The following is a 17646-nucleotide window of genomic DNA, read 5'->3' as shown; positions in this document are numbered from 1 at the left end:
TCTGACTTTATTTCTCAGAATTGCGAGATATAAAGTCAGAATTGCGTGAAATAAAGTCGCAATTGCGTGTTTTAAAGTCAGAATTGCGAGATATAAAGTCACAATTGCGTGTTATAAAGTCAGAATTGTGAGATATAAACTATTCTAAGGTAAAAAAAAAAAAAAAGTCCGTCTTTTTTTCCCCCCTTATAATTGGACTTTATATCTCACAATTCTGAGAAAAGATGTCAGAATTGTGAGATATAAACTCGCAATTATGTGTTATAAAGTCAGAATTGCGTGATATAAAGTCGCAATTGCGAGAAAAAAAGTCAGAATTCTGACTTTATAAGACGCAATTGCGACTTTATATCTCGCAATTCTGACTTTATATCTCAGAATTCTGACTTTATATGTCAGAATTCTGACTTTATATCTCAGAATTCTGACTTTATTTCACGCAATTCTGACTTTATATCTCGCAATTCTGAGAAATAAAGTCAGAATTGCGAGATGTAAACTCGCAATTGTGAGATAAAAAGTCGCAATTATCTTTTAAAATGTTTTATTCAGTGGCGGAACCAAGCTTCCATACTCATCTCATGTAGCTAATCACTCAATCAGTGTTTCAACCGCAGAAAAACATCAATAAAACAGCTTGTAAACAATGTCACATAAGTCAGAAAAGCCATTCATCTGCCATTATTGAAAATCAGCAAAAGCGCACTCGCCACTAAGTGGACAGGGAATTACTGTTAGAAGATACGGCACGCCTTGGGCCTTGAATGCCAAGGCAGTGGCATCCACAATCCAATGGGCCATCCTAAAGGCGGGCATACACTGTGCGATGTCTGTGGGATTTCAGCAAGGTACCTGCTCACACGGAATGAGTAGATCGCATGCGATGTAAAGCCAAACCTCAGGATTTATGTGCTCACACTATACGGTCCGAACGTCGAGCTGCAACTTCACTGCTCACACTATACGTGTGAAATATGCACGAATCAGCGCGATAAACCCTCGTGCCGGGTTGGGCCTATAGACAATATCATGTATCCAGAGATTGTCAAAACAAGCATCAGCTATCAATATCAAGATGATTTAGCATTTCCAATTTATGTATTAAATTATTAGTAGTATTACTGTATTATTATTATATTATTAGGGAAGGCCTAGGCTACTTTTATTTTTAAATTGGTAGGCTATTATAATTAAATTGGCACACAATAATTTCATAGCGCATCACCGCTTACTCCTCCTCATTGTAAATCGTCTAAAACTTTTAGGTCGATTACAATAAATTATAGGCATATAATTAATAATTAGCCTATCAGTCTATAATATGTCCAAACACTTCAATAATTCATCAATGAAAATTAAAAACAGCTTTATTTCAAAAGCATTGTTCAACAAATTAATAAAAGAGGCAAAGTTTACATCGCAGGTGTCTTGGAAGACGTGGGTAATCGTTAATCTATTTTGCAGCACAAACTGGAAGTAAGCAACAGTAATTTGTAGCTAGTTTGAACTGCAGAACTTAAAGATCTCCCTCTTTTCATATTTTTTGTTTTTTTTTGCTGCTGATGAAACTGTTTTCGCGCAGGCGCAGTGAAGGAAAAAACACTGAGTTTAGGGTAATCGGTTCGTAGCTCTGCTTCAACTGTGCGATATAGTCATGAGGAGCGACCAAAATTTCTAACATGCCAGAAATTCATCCGACCATCCGATTGCCGGTCGGGAGAGGTTAATCACCTCTCGTTTCCCCCTGTACACTGCACGAAAACTGCACGACAAACAACACACGACAAAGCTGAAAATCGGCCCGACCCGAAAAAGAGTTGCACGAGTCAGAATTCGGCTCAAAATTGGATGAAAATCGCACAGTGTATGCCCGCCTTTAGCTTGGGGACAGCCTTCCCCTTCTGCTGTCCCCCAAAACAGACAAAGAGCTGGTCTCAGCCAGGTTGAGCCAGAGATTGTGCTACATACTGTAACATGATGAGTGGTTTCGTGAAGAAAGGCACTGGGCTGGGGCACAGCTGTAAGTATCAATAAAATAGAGAACAGGTGGAGATCATAATCAATCAGTGAAAAACCAAGGAAACCAAACCCAAACACAGAAAACTGACCTAAAACAATTGCAAAACCCAGCCAAAACAGTCATTAAACACACAATACCCCTAATAATATGTGAAGACTTTCATATTTGCGTCCAAAAATTGGCATTGTTTGAGATACTATCCCATTTACTATTGGGAAGTGATACAGTATGGAAGGGTCATAAGATGCCAAGATTCTGTATATGTAGTACAAGATTCTGTACAATCACCCTGTAGTGAATAATTGTATTCCTTCGCTAATTATCGCTAATTATCGCTTATCGGTAATTAATATGATTAGCCTTTTGCTTGAATATGTTATCAAACAACTAATAATGTGTTGCTAATGTTACACAAACCATGTTCCCGTTCGTCATCTCAGAGTCAGACAGGTGCATTCTAACAATCATCGTAAACTATTTTGAACAACTCAGAACTTCTGTGGAGAAAGGCTTAAAGTTCATCATGACATTGTAATACATCAAAATTAAAAATACCACATAGACATAAACAACATTAAAAACTTGATTTTCACCACAGGGGGACTTTAAGGGAATTTGCCAGTTTGTTGAGGTTTACTATCAAAACTGTTTTTTTTTTTTTGGTTTTGGCTTTTACTGATATTTGGGGACCATCAAAGTAAAGTGTTAATGTAATATTTAATATAAAAAAAACACACACAGATTTATATTCTAATTGGATTAGCTGTGTTCAAAGCAATTGTAAATTGACCATAAACACACCGGTAACCACACAGTCTAATATAGTTCATATATTTAACTCATTTTTAAACAGAGGTTTCCTTTATTAGTGCTTTTGCCACTGTTTTATAAAAGCCACTTATAGAGGACCTATCAGGCCCTTTTAGTCTTGCTTTTGTTTATGGGGTCTACTAAAACAGGTGCTTGAATGTTCAAAAATCACCTTATTTTTCAATTATACTACGGGGGCTGTTGAATGCTTGAATCTGACTGGTTGAATAACGTTCGAAGGTGTGCAATTATTTTCAGGGAAACGCACGGCTGAAGTAGTTCCAGGCAGGTCTTGACCGTATTACAGTTCCATTGCCATCACCTTGCCAAATGATTTCAGTTATTTTAAAAGTCCTTACAACAGCAAAATAACCAAAACTCACAATGACACTGACCAAGCAAATAAATATATTAAGCAATAGGATAAAAATGACAAATTATGTCCATGTTTTTGCAACAAATTGACGTTTTATTATATACAGACAGCACATTTCCGTGTGCTCTCTTTTTCTATCTCTCTCTAGCACTCAAATGCATACATATAAAGTATGGACACACACTCGCACAGAAACGTGTTGGCAGTGCTGCTCTGATGATTTTATCAGTAAATAGTTTCACAACTTAAAAGCTACATGAATTTATCACTAGCGAGGTAGATAGACTTACAATTTTGCTATTAGTAGAGACACTGCTGCCGAACACTGTTGAGAGATGCAGCAGACTCTCTCTCTCTCTCTCTCTCTCTCTCTCTATAAAATTACATTGTGGAATTAGCAACAGAGGCTTGGGATTAGATACGTAAGAAATTAGTCCTACACACAAGAGTGTTTTATGGACAAAAACCTGACAAATGTCTTGAAATACATCATCTGAACAATGTTTTGTGAACAATGTGTTGTACTCCACCTCACCTCACCACCTCAGGTGTGAGTTATTTTTCTAATAATTCAACGGCCCATCGTCAATTATTCCTTACATATTTTATATTATTGCAACACCTCTCTTCCCAGTCTGTCAGTAAAGATCTGTTCAGTTCCTGTCTCTATGAAGCACCCTCTGGATCAGTGTGTTGTGATGCTGAATGTGATTTCACCAACTTTTATCCTGGAACAACATTCCAATCAGATTTTAGGGACACATTTACAGTCTATGTCAAGGTTAGGCTTACAACCGCAGGTTTAGGTGCTTATACATCAGTGTTTTTCACCATCAATCATTTCCCTCTGATTTTAGGGATGAGTTATGGGTAGGGTTAGGTTTAAGAGTAAGGATAGGGTTAGAACTAAATTTTCTCAGGAATGTTGTTCCAAGATCAACAAAATATATTGATCCAGGAACATTTCTTACCTGGCAAAATCACGGTGACGGTGATAAACCAGGCCTTGCCCCCTTTCATTTTTAGAATATTAAAATATTGTACATTCCCAGGAGAAAACTTAATGAGAAATATTGTACGTTCCCACAAGAAAATGTATACAACTGAGGTGTTTCAGTGAGTTCAGAAACAGTGCTTATACTAGATATAGAGAATAAATCCCTTTGGAGTGGACATTTTGTTTTGTAACTGCAGACCTTTTTTCACGCTCAAACAACAACAGTATGCACTTAAGAAATGTAAAAAAGCACAATAGGTCCTATTTAAGTCTCGTATTTTTTCCCCATCCAATACTGTCCAGTATAAAGGTCATCCACTGTCCTTTATACCGTGACCGTATTTATTTTCTTATCTCTAAATTTATTTTTAAAATGTTTATTTTGTTACTCGTTCATAATGTTTTTGGGTTAGTTAGACTAAGCGAATCTGTCAGCGCTTGTGTGTCTCCACAATTAACATACGAGTGCCTTCATTAGCACTTCTGTGTCTGTATTCATTAGCGTGTGTGTGCGCGGCCCTTCTCTGATGGGGGTAAGGGGAGGACCTGTGATTGCTAAGTGTAGAGTCTGATCAAGGCTGACAGTATTTAACATAATTAAGAAAAGCTTCAGTCACAGTGGCATTAAATAAACACCTCACTGAGCGAGGGAGGATCTGATGAGAGAGAAAGAGGAAGAGAGAGGGAGGGAAGGGTCATTTCTCAGTCATGGGATGAGACGTGCGTGTTAGTCTTCTCATTACTGCACAGCTTGAGTGGCACACACTTCCTCTCTCTCGCTGCAATGTGAGCACACGCCTACACACACAAACTCACACACACTCACTGACTCGCACTGTCAAGGTGGAGCATTAACTTTTTTTTGACATGACTTATCTTTCCTGCTCGGCCAACAACACTGTGCCAATTGAGCAAAGGACAACCGTTTTAAGTGTCCATGCTCTAGTATGATGAAAATCACACAGTCCAATCTGTGGGTACACATACAACCTTAAATACAAGTGGCATCGTTGGCAAGCGAAGGGGAAATCATCACACTACAAGTTGCTAACAAAAAGCTACATGATGAAGCTAAAGGGGCAAAAGCTGAATCCAAAATCACCATTTAAATAAGAACTTACTTTGCAACTGTTAAAGTCAGCATGAAACAGAATATGCGTTAGTCTTTTCTTCCCAATTGACCCTTCGCAGGAGTTTGATTGACAGGTAATCTGACCAATCATAATCTGCCATCCGCCGAATCTACCGAATCTACCTCTAACTTGAAAAACGGAGTGTACAGAGACAGACGTCTTTCCGTCTGTCTCTTCCGTCTTTTAACATTCCTTCTTATGTTCATTCATGTTTATTTGATGCTATAAATTAACTAGAAGGAAGAGATGATCAGTTCACGAGCAGCTTTAACTGAGGCTCTACAGCGATCTGTCAGACACATTAAAGAGCCACAAAACGGTATTTATTGTTTAAATTTCTAATTTCTAACCAAATTTGAAAGTTGAGACATTGTTTCAAAAGTAACCTGGTCTGTCCTGTCGGTCAGCGCGCTGTCAGTGTCCTCTCTGCTCCGCAATGTATTTTTCACTGCATGAGAACATGGTGTGGCGTGAGAGCGGCATGGCTTGTCGGACATAGCAACAGTAAAGGGGGCGGGTCTTTGCGTATGATCAGTTTTGACGTAGCCTATATCCGAGTGAAACAGCTTCTCAAACAAGAAAAAATCATCTGCAATTGATTGGATCATTGGATCATTGTGGTTTGCTATAGGCCTATATCACGAAAAAATTGAAGACCGGAAGTACGTCTTTTAGTAGGGATACAGCTCTTCCGGTTAGCTCTTTACAATGGCGGGGTCCGATAGATACCGCTGGACCAAATCTCTCCGCAACCTGCCTGAAGTCACATATGACGATGTGGTTCGGATGGTAAATGAAAACTCTCAAGTGGAAAAGCGTGAAAGCTGAGTTATGGCTGTCTACGTCCTGACGCAGAGCAACCCGGTACACTACAACAACAGCGGCGGGTCGTTCGCCAATTAGGTAAACGTTTCTATGGTAACAGCGAGTTGGACCAATCAGCAGACGTTGCTGCTATGCTTAGGATTGTGGGTAGTGTAGTTTTTTTTCATAAGATCGTGGATAAAACATGTTTTTCTTAAAAACAAGGTTGATTTCATACGAATTTATAGCTTCTACAGGAGCAAAAACCTTCGTTTCACAACCTCATAGCTCCTGGTCAGTCTACCTCGGATGGTTTAGACATTATGGCTGATAATATAAATCCTTATGGAGAAATACTGTTAACCGGAAGTTCTGAATCCCTACTCCGCGTTCCGGAAGCAGGAAGTGTGACATAGGCCTATTGCTGCGATCTCTTGTGAGTGACAGGTGGTTGTCCCGCCCCCGAGTCAGTATACATCAGAAAAGAGAAGAGATGTTAGGCTACTGCAAAAGGGAGGGGACATTATTTTGATTAAAGATTACGAGGGCACATGAACTAAAAAAATAAGAATGATGTGGGCAGATAAATCATTTAAATAGTAAAAACGGCAATATTCCATAAAAAAAAAAAAAAAAAAGATTTGTGAATTTTGAATTCATGGTGACTTTAATTGTGTCCCAATTATGTACTGTCTGCACTCATATATAGGTATGAATTTTATATGCTACAGTTATTTTGTCATCCATGTGCCTCTCCAGTACATAATTAAAGCTGTGACATTTGAGTGCATGAAGTGTCAAACGCTCCACACTTTTTTTTTTTCTTTGGTTAATTAAATGCATCATTCGGGCACTTGAAATTTCTTTTTGGAATTATATGTGTGAACAAACTACTCACACATACAGAATAGCATACAAGGTAGTGGATAGGCTACACAATTTGGGATGCAACTTAAGTTTTATGGGTGTAGTATGATTAAAAAGTAAAAAAAAATAGGTCTATATATATATAATAACTATACTAAAATGTATGCTTAATGTCTTTAAACATTTTTTCTAAAATATATAAATGAAAAGCAGCATTTAGCTGTTAAAATATGACCTAAAATGACTTGTAGGGAGTCGAATCTGGTCATGAACTGTTTGATCCAATTCATTAGAATGAATCAGGCTTTTCATAGGACAGTTTGAAACGATTCATTACTCTAACTCACAAGGCTTGTTCGACTTGAACCGGCGCTGCACAGAGCGATCGGTGAATGACATCAAAGTACCGCGAAAGCGAATAGAAAGTAGACGGCTCCTTATGCTTAGTTTTGAATTGCGCTCGCGGTACTTTGACGTCATAAACCGATCGGTCTGTGCAGTGCCGGTTCAAGTCGAACAAGCCTACACACTCACAGTCAAAGTCAGACTTGCTCAATGCTCACGAAACAAATGGGATAAGAAGAGACATTTGGGACAGTGCGTGCTGCGTTCGATTATATCCCCTGTTAAAACGGCAGTAAAGCTTGCAAAAATACACGTACAAGGTGAGTGAGTGAGTTAGCGTCTTATTAAATTATTCTTCAACACTTAACGTTACTCAATCGATAAGCAAAAAAGGTCATGCGAGTAGAGAAGTTTATGTAGTTGTTTATCAGAAATGTAGAAGTTAGCCTTTGTATGCTAAACAACAGAAGCCTACTCCTTCATTCTCACGTCTGTTTTGTTTATGAGCTGTATTGAAGCCAAACGGTCGGCAGGCAAACAGTCACGCAGCTAACTTAGGCTGTACGTTATGCCAAGACATGCAGGCTAAACAATATGCAAATAAACAGCACTGCAAAGGTTTTTATTCTCTGAATACTTTGTAGGCCGTAAGATGTTACATAGGTTAATTAGGCCTAGCCTGTGTCGTTCCTGAACGAATCATTCTTTGAACGAATTCTATTTTCAGCTGTAAGGAGTTGTCTCAGAGTGATTCGTTTATTTTGTCTTTAAATGTGCAATATTTCGTTCGTTGGCTACAAAACAGAAATTGACAAATTGTAATTCACCCCCCGTCATAAGGCTGCTAGTCTACACTATCACAACAACATTTCAAATAACTTGTTTTTGCTCCAAGGGACTTTTGAGTGTACACATAGTAGAGTGACACACAGGGTGTATGTTGGGATTGTCCACTGTGGAGTCACAGATAGCTTTGACTTAACTTAACAAACTTCCTCTTTAATTTCCAGTGTCTTCACCCAAGATTAAAGTCTCATAGAAAGCCTCATAGATTCGGCTTCAAATGGTGGATGATTGCAAGCATATGTTCTTCTGTCCTGTACAAGCCCTGTAAAGATAAGGCTATTATTGATATGCTGATAAAAGAGACAGGATGACTTTCCCCTCCATGAATGACTCTGAATGCCATGGGATGTTTTGCTTCCCTATTTAAATCCTATTTGACATATGGCTGGGGAATGCATTTAAACAAATGAAATAATGTTGTTTTTATAACGAAACATTTGCTTTCTGTACAACTACCCTTGCATTGTACTCGATAGCATGGCTGGATCTTATAGGCATATCTTCTAATTGCATTTTTCTTGGACATTAACATCCAGCCTCTTGCAGAACTTTGATGTATATGCCGGCAAATACTGGGCAGCCAAGCAGTCTGGGGACTGGATGAAGAAGTGTCTGCTAGTGTGACAAAAAGCAGACATCCAGACCCACACTCCTCCACGGCAGATACTGGAGGAACTTTTCTCTTCACCCACATACACCCTGCAGACAAAGCAAATAAGAAAAATGGAGGACAACATTATGAGATGCATATATATTTAGTAACATTAAGCATAATGATATCTGGAGTTAGCCCAGGGGCGCAGATAGAATTTTTTAACTGGGGGGGACCAAGCTGTCAGCAAATGATTTAAACTCAATTCGTTATTTTCGTAATTTGGGCTTTAACTAGTGCTCAAGTAGTAACTTTGCATAATTTGGGCTAATGATTTGCATTAAAAAGCCATTGGGGGATTGTTATTTGAAATCATGGATAAACAACAATGACCAAAGGTAAACAAAAGCCTACCTGATCACCACTAGCAATGCATGATCAGACTGTTATTTGACTAGTTTGCCAATCACCCACCAAAACTTCATGTCTTTAGCAAAGTATGTTTTTTTTTAACATTTGCTTATCTCAGCATACAAAGTCTATCATTATGAACAAAAAAGCAAAGAACCTATGTGCAAATAATAATAATACTAATTGTTTGGTTTTTGAAAAAACGAGGTGATTTTTTTTGTCTCTTCATCGCCTTTATATGACATTTATACAGTCAATTTTTTTCAGTTCAGAAAATCACCGGCTCAGCTCAGAAATAGGGGCTGTTTACACCTGGCCACTTCATGCGCTTTCTGTGATGGGATAGCTATCCGATCGTGAAAAGACCAGGTGTAAATGCCCTCCGAAACGCATTTGAGACAGATTTGAATCCGCGCGCTCAAACCACTTCAGGAGGAGGTCTGAGACGCATCCCAGACGAAACTGAACAAGTGTAAATGCATCTGGTTGTTGAAACCATATATGTAAATTTTACTCCTTCCAAAAATGCTAAAAAATTAACGTGTGAGAGCGTGTTATAGGCTATATGTAATGTTATAGCCGGATATGGCGACGCTACTGGAACAGCATCGCCGCAGACGAGAAGCTGAACATATTCATCAAGCAAACTATCGCAAATCAAAGTGAAAGTAAGTCACAGACGCGGGACCAAGCGCGGGAATTGAAGATCGGATTTAAATCCGTTTGGCAAAAACACGTTTATGTAGGCTATAGTGTATACACATAATGTATAGCGAAAACACTGATTAATCCCCTGTTTTACCGATTTTTGTCGCGTTTCGTAGGGATAGTGAGGGCGGGGGACGGATCGGGTCACTATGAATCTGGGGGGGTCATGTCCCCCCCGTCCCCAGTGCCATCTGCGCGCCTGAGTTAGCCTTTAGATAATGGCTCATGGGCAGTCTGGAATAGATTATTTCTTTAGAAGTACCGAGGGTTATTATTCCTATGGTTCGTAATTAATTAATTAATAAATAATTTGCACAACAAATTAAGCTGAGATAATTATTGTCCCTGCAAGCACTCAGGTGTTAATGGTTGATTAAGTCTTCATTACGGGTTAACTATTGCTTGACGTGATTGCTTGTTTTCTCCCTGTTTTGTTCGCTGTTTATGGAAGTTGAGTAATTTTCTGTTCAGATTGTACCTGCGGCAGCACTTTGAGAGTATGAGCGCATTAATGACTTGACAAAAACTAATTCTGTCAATCACTGTTAGTGTGACAAAATGTCAAAGTGACAAGTAAATAAGCAGTTAGCATTAGGTGAGGCATTAAAGACAAACACCTTGATTTCTCTCTTGTCATCATCAAATAATTATCTTGTGCATGCCTAATGTTATGCAAATTTGTTATTACGCCCACAGAAATTCAGTAATGGGCATACACTCGATCTATAAATTGTTTTGCAGCATGCCATTAAGCACTAGAGGTTCTCAAGTCACATTTTTCAATTGATTTAAAAAAAAATAAAAATTTTATGCTGTGATGGCCAATATGATGCATGTCATGCACTTATATTGACACCTGGTGGGGTGGATGAAGCAGTTTTAGAACAACATGAGGATAAATTATGACAATTTTCATTTTAGGGTGGACTAGGCCTATCACTTTAACATAATGTTTTGTGGTAAAGTAAAACACAGCAGGGAACATGCAATTTCTAGCAGGTAAACATAAAAGCTCTAATGTAAAAATACGTAAAAGTGGACGAAAATCATATGGACATGATTTGTTTGTTACATATCAAGTCCTCAAGTATACAGTATATCTCAAAGTAAAAAAAAAAAAAAAGTATCTTATTATCAATGTCAAAAGACTCACCATTTCAGTATAGGCCTAGTTGAGTTTAAATTAAAAATATTTATTTCTGAAAGACTTTGCACAGTTAAAGGCTGTCTTGATACAAACAATGGCCAACAAAACAAAAACAAAAGTATGAGTTGTTTATTTAGCCTACTTCTGCATTTCTAAATAAGATTAATAAAATGATTACATTAAAACAAATAAATCTACCGCTTTGACTGTGCAACCAATAATACTTCCTCATCTAATGTAATTATATATATATATATATATATATATATATATATATATATATATAATTGGAGAAAAAACTCTGAGTGCATGTGCATTATGAATCACTCAAGTGCTATGAAAACATATATTTGTCTTATCTAAATCTTTGGTGACTCTTCCTGCTAGAGCAACTCTGCTCTTATACTCCGGGTTAAAACTCTCATTCTTCTTTTGACAGATGAGTCTGAGTGCTTCATTTGCAGAGATGTGGGCCTGGTGGGTGAGGATCCACTGAGAACATTCTGTGATTGTAAGAACCTCGTGGCTCACCACAGCTGCTTGCTCACCTGGATCAAAAAGGTACAATCAGCATTTTAGTCATCTGTACACTACAAAACTCTGGCTGGTAACCCTTTCAAGTTGTCATTCTGGGACTGAAGCCTAATTTATACTTCTGCGTCGAACTCACGCCGTAGCTACGTCGTAGGCTGTGTGTAGCATGCGTACCCTGACGTGCACCTCTCCAAAAATGTAACGTGTCAATTCTACGTGGATACAAGCGCTGTGATTGGTTTACTAAAACCCCTAGCTCGGGTTTCACATGCTCCCTCTGCATGTGTAATTGCGTGTCAACGCGGACAACGACGCAGAAGTATAGATGAAAACCAACGCGTAGCCTGCAGTGTTGAGGATACGGCGTAGGTCCGACGCAGAAGTATAAATCAGCCTTGATCTGAACAAAAAGCCTCAGACTGTAGCTAACATAAAGCATGTACCTGCCTAGATGTGTTTAAATCAATAAACTTTTTGTTGATTCTTCACCACCCAGGCTGTTCTCTATTCCCAAGCCATGTAACACTATGCAAAAAACATAGTTGTTTTGTTGTAGGCCTATCCTAACAATTTTTCTTGTTAATTAAGACTTCAGATGGCCTGGTTGGAGGGGCGTTCTGTCTTTTGTTGGGGTGTAGCTGGATGTCTTTTGTCTTGTAGCCCGAACCGTGCATGTGCCCTCCTCTGGCTCTGTGCTACATTAAGTCCTGGAGGTGGAGGTGGTAGGGGGCCTTCCTAACCCCAGCCTCCCAGGGCAGGCACAGTTTGAGTGGGCAAAGTGATAAATACACACGGCTCGTCGTACATCATCACTGTACTCCATATATCAATAGCCCACTGGAATGATTAATAACAGCCGATACTTCCTGTAGTTAGTTCTTTTTAATTAAACCATGCTTTGTGCAAGCACAAATGGATTCTAGAGCAGAGGAAAGGAAATATTTTTTAGAGATTGTTATCAACCATTAAAAGGATAGTTCACCCAAAAATGAAAATTTTGCCATTTACTCACCCTCATGTCATTCCAATTACGCATCACTGTCTTTGGAACACAGAAAAATATATTTTGAAGAAGAGCTGTTACAGATTGGTCCAGAATAACATTGGACCCTATTGACTGTTCGCAAAGACCCGCCCTCTTTAGTTACTGTTACTACGTCCAACAAGCCATGGCACTCTCATGACACACATTATGTTATCACACAGTTAAAAATACTTTTTTTTTTTTCAAAAATACAAAGTTTTTAATATATTTTTATTAAATCTCCAGAATAATGTAGAAACAACATAAAGACGGTATATTTTAAATATTTGTTTAATGCCTTCTTTTTACTAAGCACTGTGAATGAAGGCCAGTATCATTGATGCCACTACTGGTACTGATGTCTCAGGTAGGTCTAACATGTTAATATACAGAAATTGAATTTAATTGAGTCACTGCATACATTATAAATTGAATATAGATTATTCCTTATTAAAGCTACAAAAGTTATTCACTCAAGAACTGTGACGGATTTTCTCTTTGTCTATTGTTCTTTGATTAACGATGACACAGACAGCCTCAGGTTTATTAGGCTGCTGTCGCTTTTTGAGACCTGACGCACATGACATGGATCTGACACACATCCTACAACTCTTTACATTCATTTAACACTTTTTAACACATTTAAGATTGTGCTTATGAGGATACTCAACAGAACGAAAATTGACATAATTTTGTGTTTTTGACCGTTCAAGCGTGAAAGAGAACAGTACACGCCCAGTACAGATATAATTTTTTTTTGCATCTTATCGCGCTTGAATGGTTAAATAGCACTTGAATGAATGATAGCGTGATCAAATTCTGTTGCACAGCCAAAGGATGACAGAAAATAACTGCTATTTTTAACATGTTAAGGGCCGTACACACCGGGACGAATATCGGCACGTGTTATTCGCCAGCGTTTTTCAACGCGTTTTTTGTGTTCACACCTAAGCGATTTTCGATGCCGAGTGAACATGCAAATTCATTCCCTGACATTAGATTAGTGTTGTCACGATACCAAAATTATTGTTTCGATACCGATACCAAGTCAAGTATTGCGATTTCGATACTTTTTCGATACTTTTCCTGAAAAGGGAGAAACACTCTCAAATATCATTGCTGTGCTTTATTTTAAAACCGGGACAACATTTAATCATATAACACACTAATTAATGAACATATGAACAGCAGATATATTAAACATTTGAACAAAATATGAAATATCAAAATATAAAAAATAAATTAGAGCAATGACATTCAAGGTAAAAAAATATATACATTTAGCAGCATTATCTCATTTATCATAAGAAACACAAGAGCTTTATCTTGATTCTGAACTTTGAATAAAAATATGAACAGCGATTATATTAAACAATGTTTAATATTGGTATGATAAGCCTTATTGGTGATATATTTGACGTGGGGAGAGAGTTGTGGAAGGCCTATACTTCATGTTAAACATAAATATATATAGCAGCAAAGACAACGTCGGCAGTGTTGACTGCAAAATAGGCTACAGAATAATTCGTTCAGTATTGAGAGGTGCAATATTTGAAAATCGATCATATGTTTTAAATTACATTTTATATTGTATTTGTCAAATCTTTCAAACATCAAAATGTCATTGATTAATATGTATTCGTGTCAAAATGACATAGAAACATCTTTTCCTATTCTATTTTGCCTGGAAACGCTTCCAACACGTGTGCGTGTCGCGTGAAAAATAGATTTCTAGAATGCACGCGTTTTCCGCGCGTCTCGAGCTGCACCCAGACGCGTGTGTCACGCAGGCAGTTAACATCATGGGAGCCGAAATAAAAACGGACACGACACGCAGCCAGTGTGTGTCAGGCCTTTACAAATCTGGAACGCGGTCATTCTTAGAAGCGATAGCCTACTAATAAATTAAGGAATCGTGACGTATTTCATTTCCGGTTTCCTTTTGAAGTATCGGTGCACCGTGCAACAGAGCAAGGTAGGCAACTTACTTCCATATGTCACTCCTCCTCGCGTCATCTTTTTCTACGAGTCGTGGACCACTTGTGCTCATAGACAGTATATAAACGATTATGCTCGCACATGCAGCCATCTCTGTAGTGTTTTGTCACATGACACTGACAGCAGCAGGTTCTTTGCTGCGTGCGTCAGGAAAAAAACACAGACGTCCATAGGGAGGCTTTTTTTTTAAGTATCGATACGGATAAATTTAGGTATCGTGACGTTTTTAATTTCCGAGTATCGCGATACTTTTGAAGTATCGATACATCGTGCAACACTACATTAGATGGCGCTTAATACCACTCCATAACAGTTCTCTTTTATCAAGATTTTTGTAGTCGCTGTCGCGTTTGTCATATAGTTATTTATGTTCCGACACCAACGAGACCAGCAGCTCTCCATTCATCTTGCCAGTGTTTAGACGCTACTCTGCGTATATCTTCTTCGCCGTTACGTATTGTGCTCGGCAAGACCATTTTGTGTTTGAGCGCCCCCAAGTTGTGTTTTACTGTAACTTCAGAAGCTCCAGGCACGTGAGCAAAAGCGCCAATCTCATTGGTCGGATAGTTTTTGACGCGGCGCGTCAAACCAAAAAAACGAACCCGAGGCGTTTTTTTTAAAAATGCCGCTTTTACGCGTGGCGTTTTTCGCGTCGGTGTGCACACTCTCATTGGCGCCCTTTGTTTAGTCACGAGGCGTTAAACGTCGGCGAATATCGCGTGGGAAATTCGTCCCAGTGTGAACAGGCCTTTAAACTGCGAAAAAAAAAGATTTTCAGTGAATAATGACAATTTCAAAATAAAAATAAAAATGTATATATCAATTTCGGTCTGTTACTCTGCCAATAAATACAACTTCGAAAGATTTGGGACATAGTGCAACATCCCCTAGTGAACATCCACTTTCATTCTATGAAAAAGAGAAGCGAGAATGTCCTGCTTAACATCTCCTAACACAGGGGTGTCCAAAGTCGGTCCTGGAGTGCCACTGTCCCGCAGAGTTTAGCTCCAACTTGCCTCAACACACCTGCCTGGAAGTTTCTAGTATGCCTAGTGAGACCTTGATTAGCTGGTTTAGGTTTGTTTAATTGGGCCTAAAGCTAACCTTTGCGGGACAGTGGCCCTCCAGGAACAGGATTGGACACTCCTCTCCTAACATCACAAAAAGAAAATCATATAGGTTTGTAACAACATGAGGGTGAGTAAATTGTCAGAATATAAGTGTCTAATAATTTCCGGTCACCTCTTAATGATTTCTGAGGCAAGAGCCAAAACTTACAAAAAAGAATGACCAACTGATCTAACTGTATTTCAAAGCAATGGTCGTAATTATCCGGACCTCCCAGCATGAAAGCGCACCGGCAAAGCAACTCAACAGCAAAACTCATTTTGACTTTGCATGTCTCTGTTTTGCGCTGTTTAGACTATAACTACGATCTGCCAGCAGTGTGATCACTTGCCCCAACATTTAATGACAGTTAATGCTGTTTTTGTCTTCTCATGCATGATGCACTGAAAGTCCCACTAAACCCTGTTTATTCAGCAGCCTTTCCATAAACACTGGATCTCTGAGTCCACCACAGACCCCACCACACTTTTCCAAAACAGCACACTGTACCAAGACGCCCACAGACATATGCACATACACATGAAAACACATACACGCATACAAACACACAGAAGCCAAGCTTATTGTTTTCCAGAACAAAATTGAAACCAGGAGATTTCCCCTGCCGTCATGCCTAAAGTATTCCAAAATAGAGAGTCCAAATCCACAGTGAGATTATAGTGATCAAAAGACGCATTTTTCAAATGTGACAAAGACTGCTGAAGGATTTGTCTTTATTTTACAGTTCACTTATTCCACTTTGGAAGTCTGATTGTGTCTTGTTTTAGTTCTCTATTTTCATATACATCTAAAAGAGCATGTAAGTTTGAATAAGTTTATTAAGAAAAAATGTCCATGAATGAGAGAAATTGCATTTTATGTGACAGATTTGATGTCTTTTATTGAAATAATAATTTTGTTATGCAGGGTACCACAAATATAAATCCATCACCAGAAGCCAGTTTGTTTGTACGTATTCATGCATAAATATATGCATTGCAATATTTACAATATGCAGTGCATATATATTGTATGTATCTTCTGTAACAAATAATTTGCAGTTGCCAATTGCATCACTTTTAAAATGTTTAAAAAAAAACATTTTAAATTTAATAGTGCACATATTTTATTGTTTATTTTATTTTATAAAACTGTTAATATCCATTATATTAAAATTTAATTTATTTGTAAACATTAACTTATTTATTATCATTAACATTCAGCATAATGAATTTCACTGGGGGAAAAAACAACATGAATTTTATAATTTTAATTTGGTTTTCCTTTAGCTTATGCACTCAAGCTCAATGAACTCTACAAATTTATGCAAAAGCTGATAATCATGTTATCTAGCATGATTTGAGAATGATACAAAAAGTCATCTTCTGCTTTGATGAAAGCAAGAACATCTGACAAATGAGTTTATTTGGTAAATTCCACAAATTTGCCTAATAGTGAATGATGACCTAAAAATGGCTTAAATTATATTTTAAATTGAGTTTTTAATGTGGTCTCGACTTTTGGACCCCACTGTATCCACAACTTTCCTGCGAGTCTTAATGGGCGTCGCCATGACACTCGATACTTCCTGTTGCCGGTATCTCAGTTCCGGTTTAGCCTAACGCTTAATAAAAATAGCACACAGGGGATACTCGCGTCGCGGTACAAACGGGTGAAACTGATTACTGACAAGTAGTAATGCTGACAGATAAGCAATGGCTCCTTGTGGCTCAACGTGTAACGTTGTCAGGTGTACAAACAACACGCGAAAACTGAAGGATTTAATGAATGGGAGTTGTTTCCAATATAAACGGACCCTCTACGCAGAAAGAGTGTTTCTTGTAACGCTATAGTACAACTGTATATATTTTTAAGTGGTATGTTTATTGTTTTCAATAATTTGAAAATTAATTCGAGAATTAACTTG

At 38.2% G+C, this 17646-nt stretch overlaps 1 protein-coding gene across 1 annotated transcript in view; it reads left to right on the top strand.

Annotated features, from left to right (window-relative positions):
• LOC308699320 (uncharacterized protein) overlaps positions 1-17646 on the top strand; it is a 134590-nt gene that overhangs the window by 12015 nt on the left and 104929 nt on the right. The window contains exon 2 of the mRNA XM_081380044.1: positions 11496-11617. Coding sequence (XP_081236170.1) covers positions 11496-11617 — 122 coding nt within the window. The remainder of the gene's footprint in view (positions 1-11495; positions 11618-17646) is intronic.

The sequence above is a fragment of the Scardinius erythrophthalmus genome, assembly GCF_964197995.2.
Source record: "Scardinius erythrophthalmus genome assembly, chromosome: 12".
Taxonomy (NCBI): Eukaryota; Metazoa; Chordata; class Actinopteri; order Cypriniformes; family Leuciscidae; genus Scardinius; species Scardinius erythrophthalmus.
Note: the sequence above shows the minus strand (reverse complement) of the source record. Positions and strands in the feature narration are given on the sequence as shown.